General features: G+C 47.8%; 1 protein-coding gene across 1 annotated transcript; it reads right to left on the reverse strand.

Annotated features, from left to right (window-relative positions):
* Positions 1–244: 244 nt before the first annotated feature.
* EXOSC10 (exosome component 10) lies at positions 245–21212 on the reverse strand. The gene is made up of 25 exons (XM_059912914.1): positions 21081–21212; positions 18742–18878; positions 17845–17968; positions 16693–16797; positions 16239–16404; positions 15975–16089; positions 14828–14903; positions 14194–14304; positions 13845–13988; positions 13146–13336; positions 11959–12115; positions 11669–11817; positions 11454–11504; positions 10692–10803; positions 8782–8832; positions 8541–8619; positions 8338–8447; positions 6087–6182; positions 5668–5742; positions 4417–4504; positions 3281–3354; positions 2574–2745; positions 1643–1704; positions 1023–1099; positions 245–386 (listed from the first exon to the last, which is right to left on the reverse strand). Exons 1-25 carry the CDS (start codon positions 21189–21191, stop codon positions 356–358), a joined length of 2664 nt encoding a protein of 887 aa, XP_059768897.1. The 5' UTR covers positions 21192–21212; the 3' UTR covers positions 245–355.
* Between the last annotated feature and the right edge of the window lie 358 nt (positions 21213–21570).

Here is a 21570-nt window from a genome sequence, read left to right on the forward strand (position 1 = left end):
CGTGTGAACGAGTGAGAACTCCCGGGACGGACAGTCGGGTGAGCGCTGTGCTCCAGGCCTCCCTTTCCCGAGCCACAGGAGACCCTCCTGCATTCCCCCCTGGAGGTGGTTCTGGATTTCTCCAGAAACCACACCCCAAGGGCACACTTACCCCAGGCCACTGACGATGGTGATCTGGACAGGATGAGATCTGCTCTCTCCTGCCAGAGCCGTGGTGGCCGCAAAAGAAAAGTCAGGAACCAGCTTTCTTCCAGTAAGAATTATTTTTAATGGTTTAAAAATGAGTCTGTACAAAACCAGCACCACCACTTGGTGCTTCCAGGCCATGGGAGGATCCCAAGGGTCTCTTCCAACACTATCTCTTTGGCCAATTGTACCTGAAACCTCTGTAGAGACAGCATGAAAACAAAAGGGTTAGTTCTTCCAGTTTGGCTGAACGTCGGCTCTCAGCCAGTTTATAAAACGTGGCGAACCTTAATCATGCAGAACTGAGGGAAAATGGACTGTCTGGGGGTTGCGAGAACTGAGTGGGGCAGCAATGTGCCCCAAAACTCCAGCGGACAAGAGCGGGGCCGGAACGGCTGAGCTGACCGAGATCTACAGGCAGGTCCCTCCTTTATGGCCACAGCCTGGGGGCGAGTCCTCTGACCTCAGGGTCTGCCTCAAGGATCAGGGTTTCACGCCTCTAACTAAAATATTCCTGAACAATGACAACCCACATTTGCTTACAGATTGTTTTTCTCATTCCTCAGAAACAAGCTGATCTAGGCAAACTTCAGACCTATTCGCTCTGAGGTGCCCCTGGGAAACTGTATGGTACCGGCAGAGCGCTGAGGGTGCCTGGAGCCCTGGGAGGCCGTGGCTGTGACTGGCATCCAGCGATCACCTCTCCTGTCCCAGCTAGTTTTCCAAATGACAAAGGGCGGGATCGGGTTGGGAGAGGCCCTCTGAAAGTCTTCCCAGGTAAGGCCTCGGGGCTGCTCACCGGGTTTCCCGGGCCACAACGGCCGTCTGGCACGTACCTGTCTGACTTTCCAGTTGGAAAGGACATGCTTTTGTTTCCCATCGACTGTTTAATTTTTTTGGCTGCAGTGCATTTCTGAAAAGAAGCCATTGAGGGTGAGTGACAACCATGACTGCAAGACACACAGGAAAACACCCCTGAGCTCAGATGGCCCATCAAGGACTCCAGCGCCACTGGTGTGACTTTGGTTTTCTTGCAACTGGACATTTCTGGGTGTTTCTGAAGGCAAGGCCATACAGATGAGCTACTGAAGAAACGGGAGGGCTCCACGTGGGCCTTGCCCCCCCCATGCCAGACGTCCAGCCACCCTCTGCTCTGACTGGCAGCAACGCCCAAGGGGGGCAAAGGCAGGCCACAGGGAGGGTTTCGGCCTGTGGCTATAATTCCCATGGCAGCAAACAGTAACACCATTCAAAACCACACACTCACTTCTATAGACTCTTTAAAACATTTTTTTCTTGCTAGAATAATTGATGGGTATTGTCTATACTTGGGAAGAAATGAGGTGAGGGAAAAGATATGCAAAAAGGATTCCTAGATGGACCTGTCTTCCGAGCAGTGGAAGAGGTCAACGAACACATACCTCGAGCATGCTGGAGTTCTCAGTCTACTACTTACCTTGCCAGACTGTGGCTGCTTATTTGGGTCAAACTGGGAAGAAGGTGTGGATGTGCTGTCTCCTGAAAGGTAAGAGAAGAGAGATGCCGGTGATCGTGTGAGTGAGTGAAAACACACAACAGACTTACTACCGGGCCGGGGGCACAACATTCAGGCAGTGTGGGCCGTCAGTCCACTACCCCCTTACCGAGAGAAACTTCTGACTGATGTAACTTCACAGATCATGTTCCCAGTAGCTAAGGGCAGCCTGGAGACAAGGCTCATTTCTCACGGGTCTATTCTTAGGTCAGGGGCAGGTGGCTAAAGCACTGGCCACTTTACATCAAGGAAATCTATCTGGTTTCTGTGCAGGATGAAGCCACTGTCAGTAAACTGGGACCAGAGGGGACATTCCTGCAGAGAAGACTGCTGTGTTGCCCAGGAGGCTGCTCTGTAGTCAGGAATGCCACCTACAGCCCCTTCAAAGTAGACAGGCTCTCACGGGCTCAGGAAGCACGGAGCTTCATCTCCTGGGCATCAGGTTTTCTCAACAAACCAAATCTTGAGAGAGAGACAGAGAGAGAGAGAGACAGAGAGAGAGAGAGAGAGAGAGAGAGAGAGAGTGTGTGTGTGTGTGTGTGTGTGTATCTGTCTGTGAGAAAACGTGTTTCTGGGCACAAGCTCTTGTGAAGAAGGACGAAGCCACGATTAGAACAGACACCATCTTGCTGAACCACCAGAGCGGCTCCTACAGGTCAGTGCCAGGGGCTGAGGGAGGTGGGTTTCCGTCCGGTCACCACTGTGTCCTTGTCTTGCCCTCACAACTCCTGCTTCGGGCCAGGTCTCAGGCAGAGCTTCCGCTCCGCCGAAGGCCCGCTGTTTCTTTACCCCACAGCTTCCTCCCATGTGACACGGCCAGGTAGTCCTCGCAGGGCACCACTTCTGGCCTCACCAGCAAAAGCCTTGAAATCCGACTTGCTGTAGTCATATGGGGTAAAATCTTTTTCTGGTGGATCTGGGTCTTTTAGCTTCTTGGAAATTTTGAGTCGTTTCTTGTCTTGTTTCTGTTCTGTCGTCCTCGGGTCACTTGTTGTTCGTTCCCTCTTCTTGGCCGCGTTCTCTAGCTGTGGATTGAACAGACCCGTAAGAGAGCAGCACGCCCCCCCCGCGTGCCCCCCAGTGAGCACATCGCGAGGGACCCACTGCCTCCTGGGCTGTAACAACTGATTCGGTGACGGGGAGAGGAGCGCTGGTGGGGAGTCTGGGCGGGGCTACTGCCAGGTGGACCGAGACAAGCTCCCAGAGGGAGAATGACATCAGGCCACTTCGAAAGGCCGGGGCTGAGCATTCCAGAGTGTTCGGGTGCCGGGGAGCGAAACAGCTCCCAGGAGGAGTGGGACACAGAGCGGGCTCGAAGCCCTGTCTACTGCTACAGGACAGGGGCATGTTTATCCCAAACGCGGAGGGAGGAACAGCGAAGAGGGATGACAACGTCAACTTTCTCAAGGGGCACGAGGCAGCACTACTTGACAAGCCAGCACGAACTGGGAGGGAGCAAGCATTTAATCCAAAGCTGAGGGTAAGCCCTCCTGATGTTCGAGAAAAATCCTGACCGCAACCAGAAAAAGCAGAAAAAACAGCAGAAAAGCCAGCACGTACGGCAGCCTGCTGGCGGACGGACACGGCCTGCTCCGCTGCTGCTCTGTACTCCTCCTGGGCCTGGTCCCGGGCAGCTGCAAGAGAGAGAACCGTCTCTGTGCAGCCTCCGCCCTCCTCTGCCCGCAGCGGCCGCCCCAGCTCCGCGCGCCCTCCCTGGCCCTCAGCGCCCTTTGCTGGCCCCGCCCCACCCCCCCAAGTCCCCACAGGGTGGCTGCCGGGGGGCGCGGGCCCAGGCGCTCTTCTCATCGCCCGCCCCTCACGCACTGGCCTACGGGACACCCCTGAGGATGCTGCGCCGGGACCTCGACTGTAACGCGTGAAGGACCAGAACCAGGACCTCGTCCGCCCCAAGCCGGCTCCCGCTTCAGCCTCACTGTCGACGGCGGCCCCACCTCCTCAGGCACTCAGGACGAAACCTCTCGAGTCCACGGACCACACGTGAGTCCTCACCCAACGCCGTGGGCTTCACTACGGGCCACACCCAGGCTCTGACTTCTCACCGCCTGCTCTGCCCCCAGGCCGTCCACGCCGGCGTCCCCTCGCACCTGCATCCCGGCCCTGCCTCCTGACCCGACTCCCCGCCCTGCCCTCTGCGCGGCGTCCAGGGCGAGGCCTCCACAGCCTAACTCAGCGCGTGTCCCTCTTCTGCTCAGAACCCTTCAAGGCTCCCAACTCACTTGGAATACAAGTCCTGACAACGGACTCCTGCCCTCCGTCCTCCCCTCCTTCCCGCCTTCCTCACCCCCTGGGCCTCCTGGCCACTCTGAGCAGCACGGCGAGCTGGGGCCTTGGCCTCGCTGGGCCTCCGGTCCGGTACCCTCCCCCCGAGCGCGGCAGGTCTCTGCTCAACGTCACGTTCACCGACTGCCGGACGGAAGTAGCCCCGCGCCCCCTCAGGCCCACCCCTCAGCACTTCCTACCTCGCTCTCTGAGCGAGTACCCGCTGCCCTGACAGCTCACACATCTGCCGGCTGACTGTCCGCCATCCCTCAGCAGGGGGGAGGCTGCGGAGGGCAGGGCTGGGTCTGCTTTGCTGTATCTGGCACTTCGTTGAGCGATTAAATCGACAGAACGACGTGCAAGGGCTGTTCCCTAACAAATGCGCTGAGTTTCTGAGGAAGCAAATGCTACGCTACCTGTTTGCTCAGCTGCCTTCTTCTTGGCAGTTTCTTTAGATTCTTTTTGTACCTGTACCTGGCTTGCCAGCTTCCAGCGGTTGCTGATCTATAATGAAAACAAACAAAACAAAAAAACTCCAGAACTCAGCCACCTAGGAATGCTTTATTTTTTTAATGAGGTGATGCAGAACATGCTAGCCTAGTAGCTACACACATTCTAGGTTGTAAGTTCCACATCTAACGACACACAAAAGAAAACCTCAGGCTGGCTTTATTTATAAGCTGCTTATTAAGAAGGACAAAGTACAGCTGTATCCCAGGCACTGGGCTGGATGCTCGCATATCCACCATCTCATTCAGTCCCTTCTGTGATCCCGGGACAGTGGCGTTAACATCACCCCTGCTTTACGGACAGGAAACAGTCTCGGAGAAGCTAAATAACTTGTCCAAGGGGCATGGTTAATAAATGGCGGAGATGGTATTCAAGGCAGGGCTCCTGCAAGTCTGACGTGCTTCTTTAGGACACCACCTGTACCTGCGGCCCTAGAACGCATCTAGGTGACAGGAACCAGCAAGCACGGTGAGGGACGGATGGCTGCTGCGTGTGCCGCCACCAGTGGGGGAAGCCCTGCCTGACTCCCCGTCTAACAGCAGCAGGCTAACCACCAGTGACAGGGCGGAGGCCCATCAGGGTGTCGGCCTGATTCTCTTGCCTAAAGAAAGAGTGGTGCTGGGAGCAGAGGAAGGCTGGCCACCCATCTGACCAGAGCGCTACTTTCTGCAGGGAAGAAGAGGGCTTTTAACAGACAATTAACATGCGGGCTCCCAGGAACATCTCATGGGGACCCAGGCAAGATGTACTCTCATTCTTACTCATAATGCTGTTAAAAACAAACCACACAATATACGACAGAGTGTTTTAAAATTTAAGCTGTCACCTTTAAGAACCTTAAAGTAATATTCATATATAAAAACGCATCAAGCTGTACATTTCATATCTGTGTACTTTACACCAAGTAAATTAAACTTCAATTTAAAAAAACAAAAACCAAAGATCTGTTTCTTAAAAAGTTCCCCAATGCTTTCAAAAATCTGATTAAAGTCTGGCTGCTCTCTCTGGAAACAATGCTTATATATGAAGTGTTTCTTGCATTCACTTTCAGGGAGGTTCACAGATGGGCTTGTTTAAAACAGAAACCTGGTTTAAGAAATTAAAAAGTCCCCTTTTCTTAGAAAGTCACTCTTAGAAAGGGTGACAAATCCACTTACTTCATAGATTTTCGAAGATGGATCGAACTTTGCTGTCTGAGAAACGTGAGCCCGGGATTCTAGTGAAGGCAGAAACTGGAGAGACGGAGACACAGTCACGTTAACCGCTGAGAAATGGAATCCGGACCCAGAGGTCGATGACGCTGAGATGGGAGTTTTCTTGCTGGTTCCATCTTAGGAGGCCTCAGTGTAAAGCATCAGCCCAGCCGCAGCTGCCTGGCCCTCAAGTGGGGTCTTCTTTTCGGCTTTGTCTCAAAAGACCTGACTCCAGGTCTCAACCCACTGCCGGGGACGACCTCACAGTTTTGAGGCTTCCAGTCTCTGAAGACTCTCAGCTTCTTTTCCAGGCAAAAGGCACCTACAGCTACAGAAAGCTCTGCCTCTTCTGTCAGCGCTTAACATACACAACCATTACTTACCATCCGAAATGGATTTTCAAAGGACTCCATTATGTTCTGGGCTTTTTTCTGTGCAACTGTTAATGGACTCTTTCCATTTTCTTCAGCACTAGGCTCCTGCAGAGACAGAAAATGATCACTCATGTAATCATTCTGTGACATTAAGATACAAGCAAGAGGAATAACAGTAACAGTAATGATACTAACAGCTGACATTCATTCACACCATGCCACATGCAGGATTTTAGTTCCCCGACCAGGGATCAAACCCGTGCCCCCTGCAGTGGAAGCACGGAGCCCTAACTACTGGACCACCGGGGAATAACTTAAATTTATTTTTTTACTTAAAACTTTTTTGGGAGTTCCCTGGCAGTCCAGTGGTTAGGACTCGGCGCTTTCACTGCAGTGGCCCAGGTTCAATCCCTGGTTGGGGAACTAAGATTCTGTAAGCTGCAAAAAAACAAAAACAGAAACAAAAACAAAACAAAAAAATGAAAACAAAAACAAACAAAAAACAGAAACAAACCCCCAAAAAACCCAAAGAAAAACCCAAAAAACAAACTATTTTAATTTAAATTTTTAAAATTTAAGTATAGTTGATTTACAGTATTAACGACTAATTTTTTTAAAGCCTCCCCTATGTATAAAGCACTGTAATAACCTGTAATAGCACACAGTAGGGTGTTTAATACCTATTTACTGAATCAATGAATTCTCACCATGTCCTTACAACCTATGAGCTATGTGGCATTATTCTCACCATCTTACAGATGAGGAAAGCGAGGCTGGGAGAGGTTAAGAAAGTCTTCCGGAGCCTTACAGCGAATAGGTGCAGAACAAGGATTTAAACCCAGGTCTGGCTGGCTCTAAAATGTGGGGTTGTAACCTGAAATTACCTGAAATTTAAAATCATACACCTTTATAGGTAACCAGTGAAATTATGCAACAGAATGTTGCTTCCACCTGGGTTCATCAGCATGTGCTATCCGTTGGCTTTTTCTGCAGTTAGGCTCCCTGCCACACAGGGCACAAGGGGATCCAGCATCCTTTAGACCAGGCACAGCGCTTACACATCCACACAGCCACAAGTTCACGCTCACATCTTTAGCTGCCTAATCACTTTGTGGCTCAATGAATTCTGCGGTCAACGAAAGCTCCTAGACTACTTTTCGCACGAAGCAAGACTAAATGTATGTAATTAAGTGAAAAGGAAAGTTCACTCCTGGGTGGTACATCTTGCAGGCGGTACTTCACCTCCCTGGCTTTGGCCCAGCATCCGAGTGTGATGGAATAGTTGTGAATGGTGATCCCGTAACCGACTGGACCACCAGCTTCTTAACCATCTGAACATCTGCTAAGCTTGATGCTTGTCTTTTTCCATACAGACAGTATTCTTGCTTCTCTTTCTCAGTTTCTTCTTTCTAGAAATTATGGTTTTTCCTTTCTACCACATCTATTGCTTGCTGTATTCAGAATTTTATCTGTGCAATTTCCTTTTGTCCCTGGTCATTTCAGTATCTGTCCATCCTGACCAACAAATGCACCTTGGTCTTCCTGTGCAAACACCTGCAGCTCAAGTCACTGGCGGAAAGGAGAAGCGTGCTGGGTGGGATAGACCGGGATAAGCTCTGTCGCATCCCAGCCCGATTCCAGGAACACGGCTGGGCTCAGGCGGGCCACAATGATGGAGTCACTACCTACCAGGACTCAGCCTCTCTCTGGGATGGGGAACAAGCTCCTACCCACTTCCTAGTGCCTGATCTCCTGCAGCTCACTTCCTCTAACGAGCCAGACTGGAGAAAATGCTCTTTAAATCTTCTCTTTTTCATCCAAAGCACATATAGGTGGTGCTGGCGGCTGTCAGGAAGGTATACGCAGCACACACTCTTCACTGGAGAGATCACTCCATCCCTTCCGGGAATCAGGGTGAACCGTCCCTTGACCGTGGATGTTCGGGAAAAGTCCCTGCTGACGCGTCCCTGGAGCCCACACCGGCTTCCCTGCAGGGCCATTGGTGAGTATTGAGATGTCAACCCTCCCTTGAGGATCTCCTCATGCAGAGCGCACAGAGAATCCTCTGCCACCTCTCCAAGACCTCGTCAGCGCAGCAAACACCACCTGGCTGGTGGCCTCCATGCCCACTCCCACCACCGCTGGCCTCTCCTTCTGGTGCTCGGCTCAGAGGTGGCCACGGCACTCCAGGCAGACAGCCTGTGTGATAAACCCAGTACATCCCCCCAGTCTGTCTCCCCTCCCCGAAGATGTTACTCACGTTGAATAACGTGATGACAGCGGTAGCGATAAGGCATCCGGTGTCCGGCAGGGCCTCCTCTTCTTCTTGGGCAGTGGGGAGGCCCTCCTGCTTCTGCACCGGCACAGGCCCTACAGGGAGGGAAGTCAGCACGGTCGAAGCCTGTGGGATGGCACACCAGGCGGCCCCAGCTGTCCAGGATATTCCAGAGGGCTTTTCATTACCACTGGTTGCAATGAGAGGACAGCCATCTGACGGGGCGTGGGAGCAGTCGTGGGGGCCGAAGAGAGCATTCTCCAACCTCTGCATCAAAAAGAAAGCACCAGGCTGGCACGAACAACCTGCAAGCAGGGGGCAGCTTTCTGCCCGAGGTGTCAGGCCCTGGTGTCTGTCAGGGAGGTTGGGTCCGCGCTGGCTTGGACTGATGTCTCCCCCAAAGAAGCAACAACAAACACATCACGGTACCTCAGGGTTGGGTGGTGGCCCGTTCTTCCTCACTCCAGCTGCAACTTCAGACTGAAGAGTAAAAACAAAGAGAATTTGAGGAAAGTTCCCGAAATTTGATGATACACACATTTTTTTCCCCTCAGCGCAGATGGGTCTGTTCATTAGACGGTGTTTTTCTCAAGAGCCCAGAGATTTTCTCTCATCCCTTCATCCCTTCCAGTGCCTGGCACTATAATTACTTAGTGTTCAGTAATTATTTGTTGGATGAAAGAATAAAACCTTTTATCGTAACAAGGCACACTGTGGAAGGATTCCAAAGAGTTTGATAAAGATTCTTCTCTTGTCACCAGCGTTTCTCTCTTTGCTTGGAAAAAGTATAGAGCCAAGAAAGAAATTTTAACGTGAAGACAGTAAATGTGTTTATCCTCAGATTCTCTTCTTTTTCACCTTTTCAAAGGGGCTGATTTTAAGTCTTCTGGAATCAATAATCTTTCAAAAAATTATAAACATGATTTACCACACACTGATACTACTGAGACAAAACATTAAAAACTGTCCCAATAAAACACAAATCAAAACATGCAAATTCACCTGACATCGTGTATCATCTACACAAGAGCAGAGGCGTGCTGGTGTGCGCGTGCCCGTGTGTCGCCCATACACCTGACATCGTGTATCATCTACACAAGAGCAGAGGCGTGCTGGTGTGCACGTGCCCGTGTGTCGCCCATACACCTGACATCGTGTATCATCTACACAAGAGCAGAGGCGTGCTGGTGTGCGCGTGCCCGTGTGTCGCCCATACACCTGACATCGTGTATCATCTACACAAGAGCAGAGGCGTGCTGGTGTGCGCGTGCCCGTGTGTCGCCCATACACCTGACATCGTGTATCATCTACACAAGAGCAGAGGCGTGCTGGTGTGCGCGTGCCCGTGTGTCGCCCATACACCTGACATCGTGTATCATCTACACAAGAGCAGAGGCGTGCTGGTGGGCGCGTGCCCGTGTGTCGCCCATACACCTGACATCGTGTATCATCTACACAAGAGCAGAGGCGTGCTGGTGTGCACGTGCCCGTGTGTCGCACATACAGACGCAGATGTGTGGATCTGGATTATGGGCTGGGGACCCTGCTCTCGCCTAAATTTTCCTGAACGTTAGCATCTCCTTCACAGTTAGCTCTTTCTGAATTCCCCTCTTCTATCCAAGGTTCTCATGTTTCCCATCACCTCGGCTTTATATATGAACTGTCCTTGACTCCACCTCCGTTATTTTCAAATCCACTTGCCAGTCAGAGAATACCTCTAAAGCACTTAGCATGGTGCTCCAAAAGAAATGGCAGGGGATTCCCTGGCGGCCCAGTGGTTAGGACTCGGCGCTCTTACTGCTGAGGGCCCGGCTTTGATCCCTGGTCCGGGAGCTAAGATCCCACAAGCCACACGGTACAGCCAAAAAAATGAAGAAAAGAGATGGCAGCTGTTGTCTCCATCTGTTATTAAGTCCCATCGATCCTTCTTCTGAAGATGCTTCTTGTACCCGTCCTTTGCTTCCCATTTCTGTGACCAACACACTCACCAGGGCACTACCACTTCACTCTGGACCACTGCCCGTTTCCCAAAACAAGCTCTCTGTGCTGAGAGCCCCACTCCATTTTACCCCGCAGGGTTAACTGCCTCCGAACAACAGCTAACCAGCCCATCAGACATCATTAGACATCACTGACCTTTGGATGATCAAAGATAAGGTCATAAAAAAAGAAGGATGAGCTTCAGGTTTTGATTATCATAAAGATACACCCACTGGATTTCCTAAATCCTATTATGTCTTCAGGATTTCTTTAGAATGGAGACCATAACCAGTAAGACACTGGCAGACAGAGTTGAGAACCTGCTGAGTTGGGAACGTTTGGCAGAAAAGCTTTCTTACCTTGAGCAGGGGCATCTCTCGCGCCTGCTGAACTAAAAGATGCATTTCATTGATCTGCTGCCGTACAAGAGGTGGCACAGGGTTGCAGCAGGCTACGATGCCCTGAGGCTCCCTGAAGGCAAGCGAGAACACACTCAACTCAACGCCTGGGAACACAGCCCTCAAAGGCTCCAGCAAAGAACAATAACTAGATAAAGCCCGAGCACGGAAGGCTCAGGTGAACACCAAGGGAACCCCGTCACGTCAGGGCAGCCCAGCCAGCTGCTCCTGGACGTGCTCCCGGCTGCACTGATCCTTGAGCAGACAGCCTCGTACAGCTGCCTCCTGCTAACTGGGGGAGCTGGAAAGAAGGGCCGCAGCTCTGCTGTACTTCGATTCTGCAAGGAGGTGATAGAAGATTACGAACTTTGATTCTCTGCTTATACTTCAATTAACATCATAAAACATGTAAAATCATAAGACAGCTTAATTTGGAAGAAGGTACAGACATTTTCCTTCCTTGTAAGTGGATGCTATAGGCTCAGAGACTTACATGGGACTCAGTATAAGGCATATCCACTGAAACAGTTCCAGTTCACAAGTTTTACTGCCTGAATGGCAGCCCAAGGGCAGAGATTCTGCATTCCTTGGCGCTAACTTCCTAGAGCACTAATCTTCTCTGAGTCAACAGCCTTGAGGCACTAACAATCAGGGAAGCTGGATTCTGAAGGACAACTTTTCTCCACTGAGAAAGTCAGAGCATATTAATCAGGTCTCACTCACTTGGGCAGTTCCTCAGCTATCTTTAGCATCATGTGGTTTGGCAGGACATATCTGGAATAAAACACACAAGAGGATCACATTAAATTCAGCCAACAAGTTCCACTATATGCTATAACCCTGGGAAAACAACCAACTTTCATGGCAAAAAGGAAAAAGAGTCCATTATTTCCTTGTTACCAGACCTGGCAAGATTAAAAGAATCTCTAGTCTTTTACCCATAACTTTCATCTTCCCTGCGAGCTGTCTTATCCCTCCAGGCAAACAGCAGCTGAAAGGCCGTTAGTTGCTGTGTGTTGAGATGTTTCTTTTGCTTCCTATACAGTTCCAGGTAAGATTCATCCGTGAAGATAGGTTTGATGAATTTCTGTAAAATATTAGCGAATATTCAAGATCAGTGGGAATCAATAGTGTGCCCTGGGCTCTTCAAGACACTGGGCTCTTTTCATGAATGGAAAGACCAAAGCAAAGAACAAGGACCTGAGTGGAACCGGGTGTCGGGCTTTACCTTGAGGCAGATGTCACGGCTCCGCTGCCACTCCACCTGCAGCTGCGTGGGCTGCTCATTGCCGCGCTCCCACAGCTCCATCCTCATCTTATCATAGATGTAAAGCAGGTAATGAGTGTCATCTCGGGCATAGTTGAGCATTTCCTCAGGCAGAGGTCTAGAGTCGAAACAGAGAACATTGTTTCACACCTTTCCCCCTGGGCGGCAATTCAACTTGTCTACACTGCTGGAGCTAAGACATTTTTGGTTGCTTCTGATATCAAAGATTCTCTCCCAGCCAATACTACAGTTCTACCAGCATCTCCTGCATCTTCATATGACAAGCCACTCTTTTCACAGCTGGGTAGAAAGGGCGGCAGGGCAATGATGTGGTTAAAAATAAGGGCCCTGCTGTCCTGAGTTTGAATCTTAGCCCAGTGTATGGCACGTGGCATGGGTTAAATAACAGGTAATGGTTTTTAGATTTCATCATTTTCATCTTACATTTGGACTTTACTAGATTCTCTTTAGAAATTCTGGCATGAGAAGTGGAGAAAAGCTTGGTGCTTCTCCATACAACAGTTGCAACCTCAAAGAGGAAGCCGGCCATCTGAAAATGACCAAGGTGAGCAAGAATCCCACAAAGTATGGCCAAGACTCTGTTACAGCCTTTGACTATAGTAAACACTGACTACAAGGCTAAGTCAACTCTGTACCTTAGAATTCTCTCACACCTATGCGAGACCATCTCACACATACACAAGCACCCCTACCAGGGAGATGTGAGTCACAAACAAGAGACTGGCGTGGACAAATGCTGACATGGTGTGGCTCTTTCAACTACTATTTCATGAAGCATAATGCACTATTTGTTTATCTAAGATAGTAATTCCCAGCTTTTTCAAATAGGAAGCATTTTTGTAACCAATCCATTTAAAAATTTTAAAATTCTTCACATTACAGAACTAAAATGAAACTTACTAGCATTCCCCTCTATGTAACATAGCCAGCCCAACATAAACTTCACTGTTATTCTAAAACTTCCAGTTGTCTTTATGCCACCAAAAACAACTGGAGAAAAGCCCAAGGACATTCAACAGAAGATTCAAATGGTGTTAGAGCCTGCACAAAGGTCTCCAGGAGTGGGAGTTAATGAACGCCCAGGCCTTCTTCCGCCATCCCCATTTCCTGGTCAAGAACAAACTAACCGTATTCTCCAGTCGGCCAGCTGATATTGCTTGTTTGATTCCACGTTGCAGTAGAGCTTCAGCAGATGGTCGAGGGAGTGCCTGCCCAGGTTAAGAAGGCGTGCTGCCTGATGGGTATCAAACATGTTTACCACGTACAACCCAAAGTCCTTCTGTAGCCATTCTATGTCTGAATCGGCACCGTGGAAGACCTGAAAACAAAACTACAGTCATGCAGTACAGCGGCCCGAGCCCACTTATACTCTGAAATGAACTCTGCCCCTAGGTTATTAGAACACTGGAATTAGAAGCCAGGATAAAGATGAAGATGGGTTCAGTTTTAAATGCCTCTTTTAATTTGGGCCACAGCCTCCTGCACTCCTAATTGCGTACTCGTAACCGCTAACAGCTGATGACTCTAAGAAAGCTGCTCTGCCAGCTTCCAGGGCAGAGTCATTACGTCCAAACAATCCTCAGAGCACGGGCTCACTGCAGCACTCATCCAGGCGATTTAACATTTGTCTGCGCGGTAACGAGCTAAGTCTTAGCTCTTCTAACAGGGGTTTAGAAACAAAAGCAGTTGAGCATGTGGTACCCTAGTGTGAAGTTACTGTTATTTCTCTCAACTTTATTGGGTCTACGTTGAAATGATGAAAACAGTCAACTGAAAAGCACCTAAATCTTGCACTCACATGCAAGAATGGGAAAAGGCTGGCTGACCTTAACAATAGATGGGTCTGTGAGGCTCTCATTGAGAATGTACATGTCACTGCGAAGCTCCAGGGTGTCAACGATGAAGTCTTCTGTCCGGGTGGAAATCTGCATCAGGCAGGTGAGCCCTAGGAAGCTCCGGTAAGAGTGGTGCTAAAACACACAGAAAGAAGGGAGAACAGGAGAAAAAGGATTTTACCAGGCTTACCTCTACCGATTTTGAAGTCAGTTATAAAGCAGAGTAATATAATTAATTGTTACCAAAAAGTAGATTTAAATTAGTATTAATTTTATATTTCTTGAGTAGGTGAACTCACAGGAAATGTAAAAATTTCATTCCAGGTCATTAACAAGTTACCTCCAAGTCTACAGCAAATTCTTGACACTTCAGGAGCTTTTCATTGAGTTCCACTAGTTCATCCAGCGAGGACACAAAGTGGCAGGGTGTCTCTGCTACAGGTCTGTATAACTGCATCACAGAAGTACGGGCAGAAAGAGAAGGCTGTCAAGAATCATCTTTTGGGGCTTCCCTGGTGGCGCAGTGGTTGAGAATCTGCCTGCCAATGCAGGGGACACGGGTTCGAGCCCTGGTCTGGGAAGATCCCACATGCCGCGGAGCAAATGGGCCCGTGAGCCACAATTACTGAGCCTGCGCATCTGGAGACCGTGCTCCACAACAAGAGAGGCCACGATAGTGAGAGGCCCACGCACCGCGATGAAGAGTGGCCCCTGCTCGCCATAACTGGAGAAAGCCCTCGCACAGAAACGAAGACCCAACACAGCCAAAAATAAATAAATTACTTAATTAAAAAAAAAAAAAAGAATCATCTTTCATGAAAGTACCAAAATTACGAGTTCACGAAATAGTCCAAAGTCATAACCTTCCACTTTAAAAAAATTTAAGGAAAGCCAAAATTACATCCACTCATCTATGTATTTGATTCTTCCTGGGCTACCTGGGTACCATCCATCAGCTAAGGTTGGGCACTTACCTGAGGCTCTGGCTTTTGAAGGACTGAGTCTGGTGGAGTGAAGTGATCTAGTTCGTACTGATAAGGATGTGCAAACCTGCATCAATAAAACAAAAAGAAAAATCTTTTTGATTAATTCCATGATTCAAGGAAGAACAACTGCTTTAATCCAATTCATAAAAACAAACAAGAAAAGACCATTGTGAAAATATTTTAAAAAGCATCATTGTTTCAACGACGATTCAAGTGCATCAAAAAAAAAAAAAAATTGGGTGAAACTTGTTCACCCTTAAAGTATGATAATTCAAAATCGATTCATTTATAAAGATTTGAGCACTAATTGGCCAAACACTACGGTTGCTGTTGTGGATGATACAGAAAGGTGAAACATGTAATTCCTTGTGGTTTGGAATAACGAATCTGTGAGGTGAGAAAGGGTGGTCAATACCTCAGTTGGTCACATACCAAATGATGTATTTTTTTCAGTTCCTCTATCAGATACTTGCATAAAAATCCTAAGTCTCTGAGTTCCTTGAGGGCAGGGCTGCCTTTCATTACCTTTATTTCTCTAGCACTCAGCTAGTGGCCTCACAGTGCAGAGCTGGGGCTGAGGCACAAACGCTCAGACACTCTGGCTGCGTGTGGGAAAAAGACCAACACTGATGAAGTTTTCATCACCGTTTTTCTTTAAACTGATATCAAAGTCCTCTGGTCTGTTTTAAGCAAAGTTTTTCCAAGATGCTTATCCTGCCAGTGAGAAATGTCTTTTCTGTACTGAATTTATTGGTGAGCATTACCTTCTTGCTTGAATCCACACCTAACAAGAAAGGCAGAGTGGTACAAAGGAAGGACAATTTTAAGAAAACCTGGGCTTAACGTTCTAGTTCTGTGGGAAGTTAGCACCCCTAATTTTGTTTTCTCATCTGCCCAACGGGGACGAGAGCAACTGGCAGCTCTCAGGGCTGCGTGAGACGGTGCTTGTGCGAGGCCCTCTGCGAACACAAGCAGGAGGTTTAATTGGTAAGATGCACGTCAGGATAAGGTGAAGAAAGTCACCCACTCCGCAGATTCTGTTCTCGTTCACACGTTTTCCAAAAGTGACACAGAGTGAAAACGCGGCACGAGGACCAGGACCCACAGCGGGACGTTCAGACGGGCAAACACTTACATGTCCTGCTCCACCTGCTGGGTTCTCTGCTGATGGATGAAATCCGCCAGGGCTGGGGGGACATCCAAGTCCTCAGGCCGGTCCTGCGGGCGCTCCCGCCTTTCTTTAGAGAGCGCTGGAGACCCAAGCAGCGACAAAGACACATTCACATCTTGTCTAGTTATGGAGGGTGAACTGGCTCCCTCTGAATTTGAAGAAAGGAAGGTGGGAGGGATACCTTTTCCCCTTGATTTGTTTTTGTTGGGCAGAGTTGGCACTACTTACCCTGAGGGAGGGGTTTCTGAGCATTGGGCTTGATGAAGATTTTAGGAAGAAATGGCGTGTTGGAATTGTCAATCTTCTCTCGGAATTTAAGCTGAGGTCGGATGATGTTTTTTGCATGAAGCAGCCGGAATGTTTCAGATTTTGTTTTTTTGCTACATTCTCCTGCCTATGATCAACAAATATAAATACTTTATAACACAGCAACTTGATGAATTAGAAAACTAAATTCCAATTTATGCCTTCCAAGGACCACTCATTTAAGAATGCATGTGTGTGTGAGACTGGGGGGTTAGACAAGAGGGTGTAATTAGCTTGTGTCTGTTTATGAGAACAAGTTAGGCAGTGGCCAGTTCTGTGTCCAATAAGTTAAAACAGAAATGCAAATCAGAATGCACAAGGGCCCTACTGCAAGCTGACACTGAAAACTCTAGTTCACCTGGAAAGCAGCCCTCACCTTCCGGTTCCAGCTGGACACTATGGTTTTAGGGACCTGCAATCCTGCAGGGAGGACAGGCTGTTGATTCTTATTTACACCTGATGCTTCATCCAGTAAAATGCCCTAAGAGCAAAAGAGATATTAATTTAGTATCTTCCTTTCAGGGTTAACAGAGCTAATTACCTAAAATTTTTTCGAAATACGTTCAGAGAATTATGTGCGAGAGTACACACTTATAAGGGTGGATCACTGTAGGAGAGGTGATTAGAGAGTCATCGCAAATAACTGAAGCATTATTTGCTCCCACGACAGGGCAGTAATCAGGCACTCCCTACCCCTGATCAAGTCTCTTTACAGTTCTGAATTGGGCTGAAAATTCAAAAGTGATTCAACAGTATGATGTGGCCCACTAAAATAATTAAAAAGACCCTAGACTGTATTAAACATAGAGGTATGGTATTTAGAGTGAGAATGAAGCGTGTCCTGATCTACTTTGTAAAGATGTGGAATCTCAGTTTGGGCACCATTAACAGAGGTGCACCCAGTTGATAAATGTCAGGACTTGAAATCATAAAGTATGAGAAACCACTGAAAGACCTGTGGGCATTTAGACCATGGAAGAGATAACTTCAAGGGACAGGAGAGCATGATTTAAATATCTGCAGGACTGTCACATGGCTGAGGGTTAGATGTGTTTTGGACAATCTCTGTGTATTTCTGTAAAGAATGTAATACTGTAGTATTAGGTGTAAGTAGACAGTCAGCTAGATCAAATGATTCACATCCCCCTCCAATTATGCAAGTCAGGGTGTTTAGCAGACTGTGGATAATAGTAAAAATAGACTAAATTTTGGTAGGGATCTGTATCCAGAGGCCTCTTCTCTTGCAACAAAATGGGATTTGCAAATCTGGAAGGTAGATTACTAATATGGCACTTTAAAAATAGCCTTCCCCTGGGGCAGTGATACTCTGAAGTGATATATCTGAAGACAAGTGTGTTATTTTTGGGAAAAAGAAGCCAACTAGCAGAGGGAGGGAATGTCATTACAGGCCAGAAATGCTAAACTTCCTTTCTTTTCATTTCCTAAGGTGCTTGGGTTTCTTTTCATATTTAATAATACGAAAGCTCTTCATTTGTTAGTAACCTGAAGAGTAATGTGAAATACTCACCACTCTTTCCAGAATAACATCATTGGTATCAACTAGCAAATCAAACTTGTCCTCCAGCTCAGTCACTTTATTCTGATCCTTAATGTTGCTTCGACACCCATGGTACTGCATTACCCTACTCATGCTAGAAAGGACAGGAAAACCAAAATCAGTTTGTATACTTTTATTCATTTGTTTACAATCTAGGAGAAAGCTCCCAAGACTTGGCTCAGACTATTCCCAATACTTTTTGATCAAACTAATAAAACCTGCACCCTTTAGCAAACAACATTGCTAGTTGAATGGCACTGGGCAATTCACTAAATCTCACGAAGACTTATTTTTCTCATCTGTTATTTGAGGGGGTGGAAGAAACTATCCCAAAGTTTCCTTTAAATTCTAAAAAAATATGTATAACACTATGTAAATAATGTACTCTGCATTCATTGTTTTAACATGAAATCTAAAACAGATTCTCTAATTCTGTCATGCAACAGTTAAACAAAATCAATGTTTGTGTAATGCCTGTCCTAATACACTTATTAGAAAGCTATTACTAAAAAAGAAAATAAAAAAAAAAAAAAAGAAAATAGATTAAAAAAAAAAGAAAAAGAAAGCTAATACTTATGACTTTCCAAGTTGTGTGAGAGAATCTTGGATCTAGGTTTTCAAGTCCCATATTAATTAAAAAAGATTCATTGTCTATAGCTGCAATAGTCAATATATATATTTTAAAAGTAAAACTCAAAATTTACCACGTAACATTTCCCTAATTAACATTTCCCACTGTCTCGTTTTTACATTTTATAGCTCTAAAGCACAGAAAATTATGGTAAGAAAAAAACAAATTTCAGGAAAAATCATCTACTTCTTTATAGTCTTTTCTTTCAACATGAGAAACCAATATATAGTACTTACCACTGAAGCAACCTGTCTCCCTGTGTTTCACAAAATGCCAGGAAGCCAGGAAAACTTCGGTAAAAATCATACTCATCACCAAACTGTGGTAGGCCCCCAGATGCCTTGGTGACTGCCACCACTGCCCCAAGAGCAAACTGTCAAAAACCAGAAAAACAAGCATGTTTTAGACACGGATCACCATTCATTCAGCAACTCATTTTTTTCAAGATCTACTATATATAATGAATTGTGCTAGATGATGAAGACCTTCATGCATCCAACAAATATTCATTTACTGCCGATTTTACACCAAGCCCTTATGATACAACAGTGAACATGAAACCAAGTTTTGGAGCTTACATTCTTGGGAGAGTGGGGAGAGAAAGAACAAATACATATATAATATGACTAATATTCAAAACAGCCTGGGTTTGAGTCTTGGCTCTACTACCTATTGACTGTGACCTTGGGCAAGTTATTTTATTTATTTGAACCTCAGTTTCCGCCTTTGAAAAATAGGCATAAGGGGGACTGGTGGCGCAGTGGTTAAGCATCCGCCTGCCAATGCAGGGGACACGGGTTCGAGCCCTGGTCCGGGAAGATCTCACATGCCGCGGAGCAACTAAGCCTGTGCACCACAACTACCGAGCCTGCGTGCCACAACTACTGAAGCCTGTGTGCCTAGAGCCCATGCTCCGCAACAAGAGAAGCCACTGCAATGCGAAGCCCATGCACCACAACAAAGAGTAGCCCCCGCTCACCGCAACTAGAGAAAGCCCACGCGCAGCAACGAAAACCCAAGGCAGCCAAAAAAGTAAATAAATAAATAGATGTAATCTCTCACTATTAAAAAAAAAAAAAGAAAAAGAATCCGCCCGCCAATGCAGGGGACACGGATTCGAGCCCTGGTCCGGGAAGATCCCACATGCCACGGAGCAACTAAGCCCGTGCGCCACAACTACTGACCCTGCGTGCCACAACCACTGAAGCCCCTGCGCCCAGAGCCCATGCTCCACAAGAGAAGCCACTGCAACGAGAAGCCCGTGTACCGCAACCAAGAGCAGCCCGCGCTCACCGCAACTAGAGAAAGCCCGCGTGCAGCAATGAAGACCCAAAGCAGACAAAAATAATAAATAAATAAATAAATAAATAAATAAAAATTAAAAAAAAAAAAGTATAAGGGACTTCCCTGGCGGTCCAGTGCTTAAGACTCTATGCTTCCACTGCAAGGGGCACGAGCCACGTGGTGCGGCATGAGCCATATGGTGCGGCAAAAAAAAAAAAAAAAAAAAAAGACAATATAAGAATATTCTAGATCTTTTGGATGAGCAATTTAGAATGGCTACTGTCCACAACTGGACTAGTGTTTATGGCTCAGTTAGTGCCAAGTAGGTCTCTATTTTAATTGTTGTGTGATAATGAGAAAAAACCTGAAGTGGCTGTCATAGGTAAATGACGGTTGGTCATATCAAGGCCAGCTGACATTACTGTGAGTTGTGTAATAAATGTTTTCCAAGAAAAAAAAAAGAGAGAGAGAGAAAGATGGGAACTTGAATCATGGTGGGGTACATGGTAGCGCTGAGCCACCTAATCAGGACCATGGCTAGTGGCCAAGGAACTATTCAGAACCAAATAAATGAATTAATAACAACATCTGCTAATGATAAATTAGATATAATGTAAGTGGCGTTTTGGAGGATCTGTAGTGCTAACTTACAAACTATTTTAGTTTCATGGTCTTGTGAGAGCTATGCATGAGGTGTTTAATCAGGTTTGTTTGTTCATATTTAAGCACCATTAGACAAATAATCTAAATGAACTCTATGTTCCTTCGAGGAGGCATTGATAAATGTTCTATGGCACCTCCAGGAGGGACACTCGGTGGCAGCTGTAACAGGTGACATTAAACCCAGGGTTTGGGATTATGTACGATTGGACCTCAGGAGACGGAAGAAGGGCCATCCCGGCCGCGGGAGGCGTAAAGCAGCCAAGTCTCTCCGGAGAGTTGGTCGAGTGGCTCAGGCCTGGGCGGGGTCGGGGTCGCGAGGGCTGGGGACATCAGGGTGACCAGGAAGCCCTCCCCACGGGGCGGAGACGGCTCTCCATACCCGGCACTGCATGGGCTCAAACGGGAGATCAAGGACCCTGGGGAGTGTGGCGTCCCCCAGTGTCAGCGTGCGAGGCCCCATCCCCGGAGGATGAAGACTGTGCCCGGAGCGGGCAGCGGCCCCTAGACCCCCGCCCGGGGCTCGGCTGCAGCTTGCACGCGGCCGCGTAGGCGGCCTCCAAAAGGGTCCGCGCCTGCTTCCGGTCAGCCGCGGGCGGCTCCCTGTGCCCCCGAGGCCTCACGAACTCACCTTCACGAAGCTGTCTGCATCGGGGAAGCCGGGCAGCACCATCTCCCCGTCAGACTTGGTCGCGCTCGTCGCCGACTGGGCCTTGGACTCTCGGGGACCGGGAGGCGCCATTTTTCCAGCTTGCACGGCTTTTCTCGCGAGAGTGCCTCAGCCAACGCGACGTGCACGCACTGCGCATGTGCGAAGACTATTCTTGAGTTGGGGCGGTATCAGTTCTGAGTACCCCACCCAGGGAACTTGACCTTTTTCCTTAATCTCATATTACTTCATGCCAGCAACCCAGTGATTTACGGTAAGACCTGGAGGACCCAATTATTCTTATATTTAAAGCCTGCTCCTCCCAGGCTCTGGTTCCGTGGCCCCCTCACTCACTTGATTTGACTCCCGCAGTTATCCCCTCTCTGGCGTCATCTGTCTTTTCCCTCGCTGCTGGTTCATCCCTAACAAACTACAAGTATGCTGGCATCTCTCCCAAATAAAAGACAAGACA

The sequence above is a fragment of the Balaenoptera ricei genome, chromosome 1 (assembly GCF_028023285.1).
Source record: "Balaenoptera ricei isolate mBalRic1 chromosome 1, mBalRic1.hap2, whole genome shotgun sequence".
In the NCBI taxonomy this organism is placed as follows: Eukaryota; Metazoa; Chordata; class Mammalia; order Artiodactyla; family Balaenopteridae; genus Balaenoptera; species Balaenoptera ricei.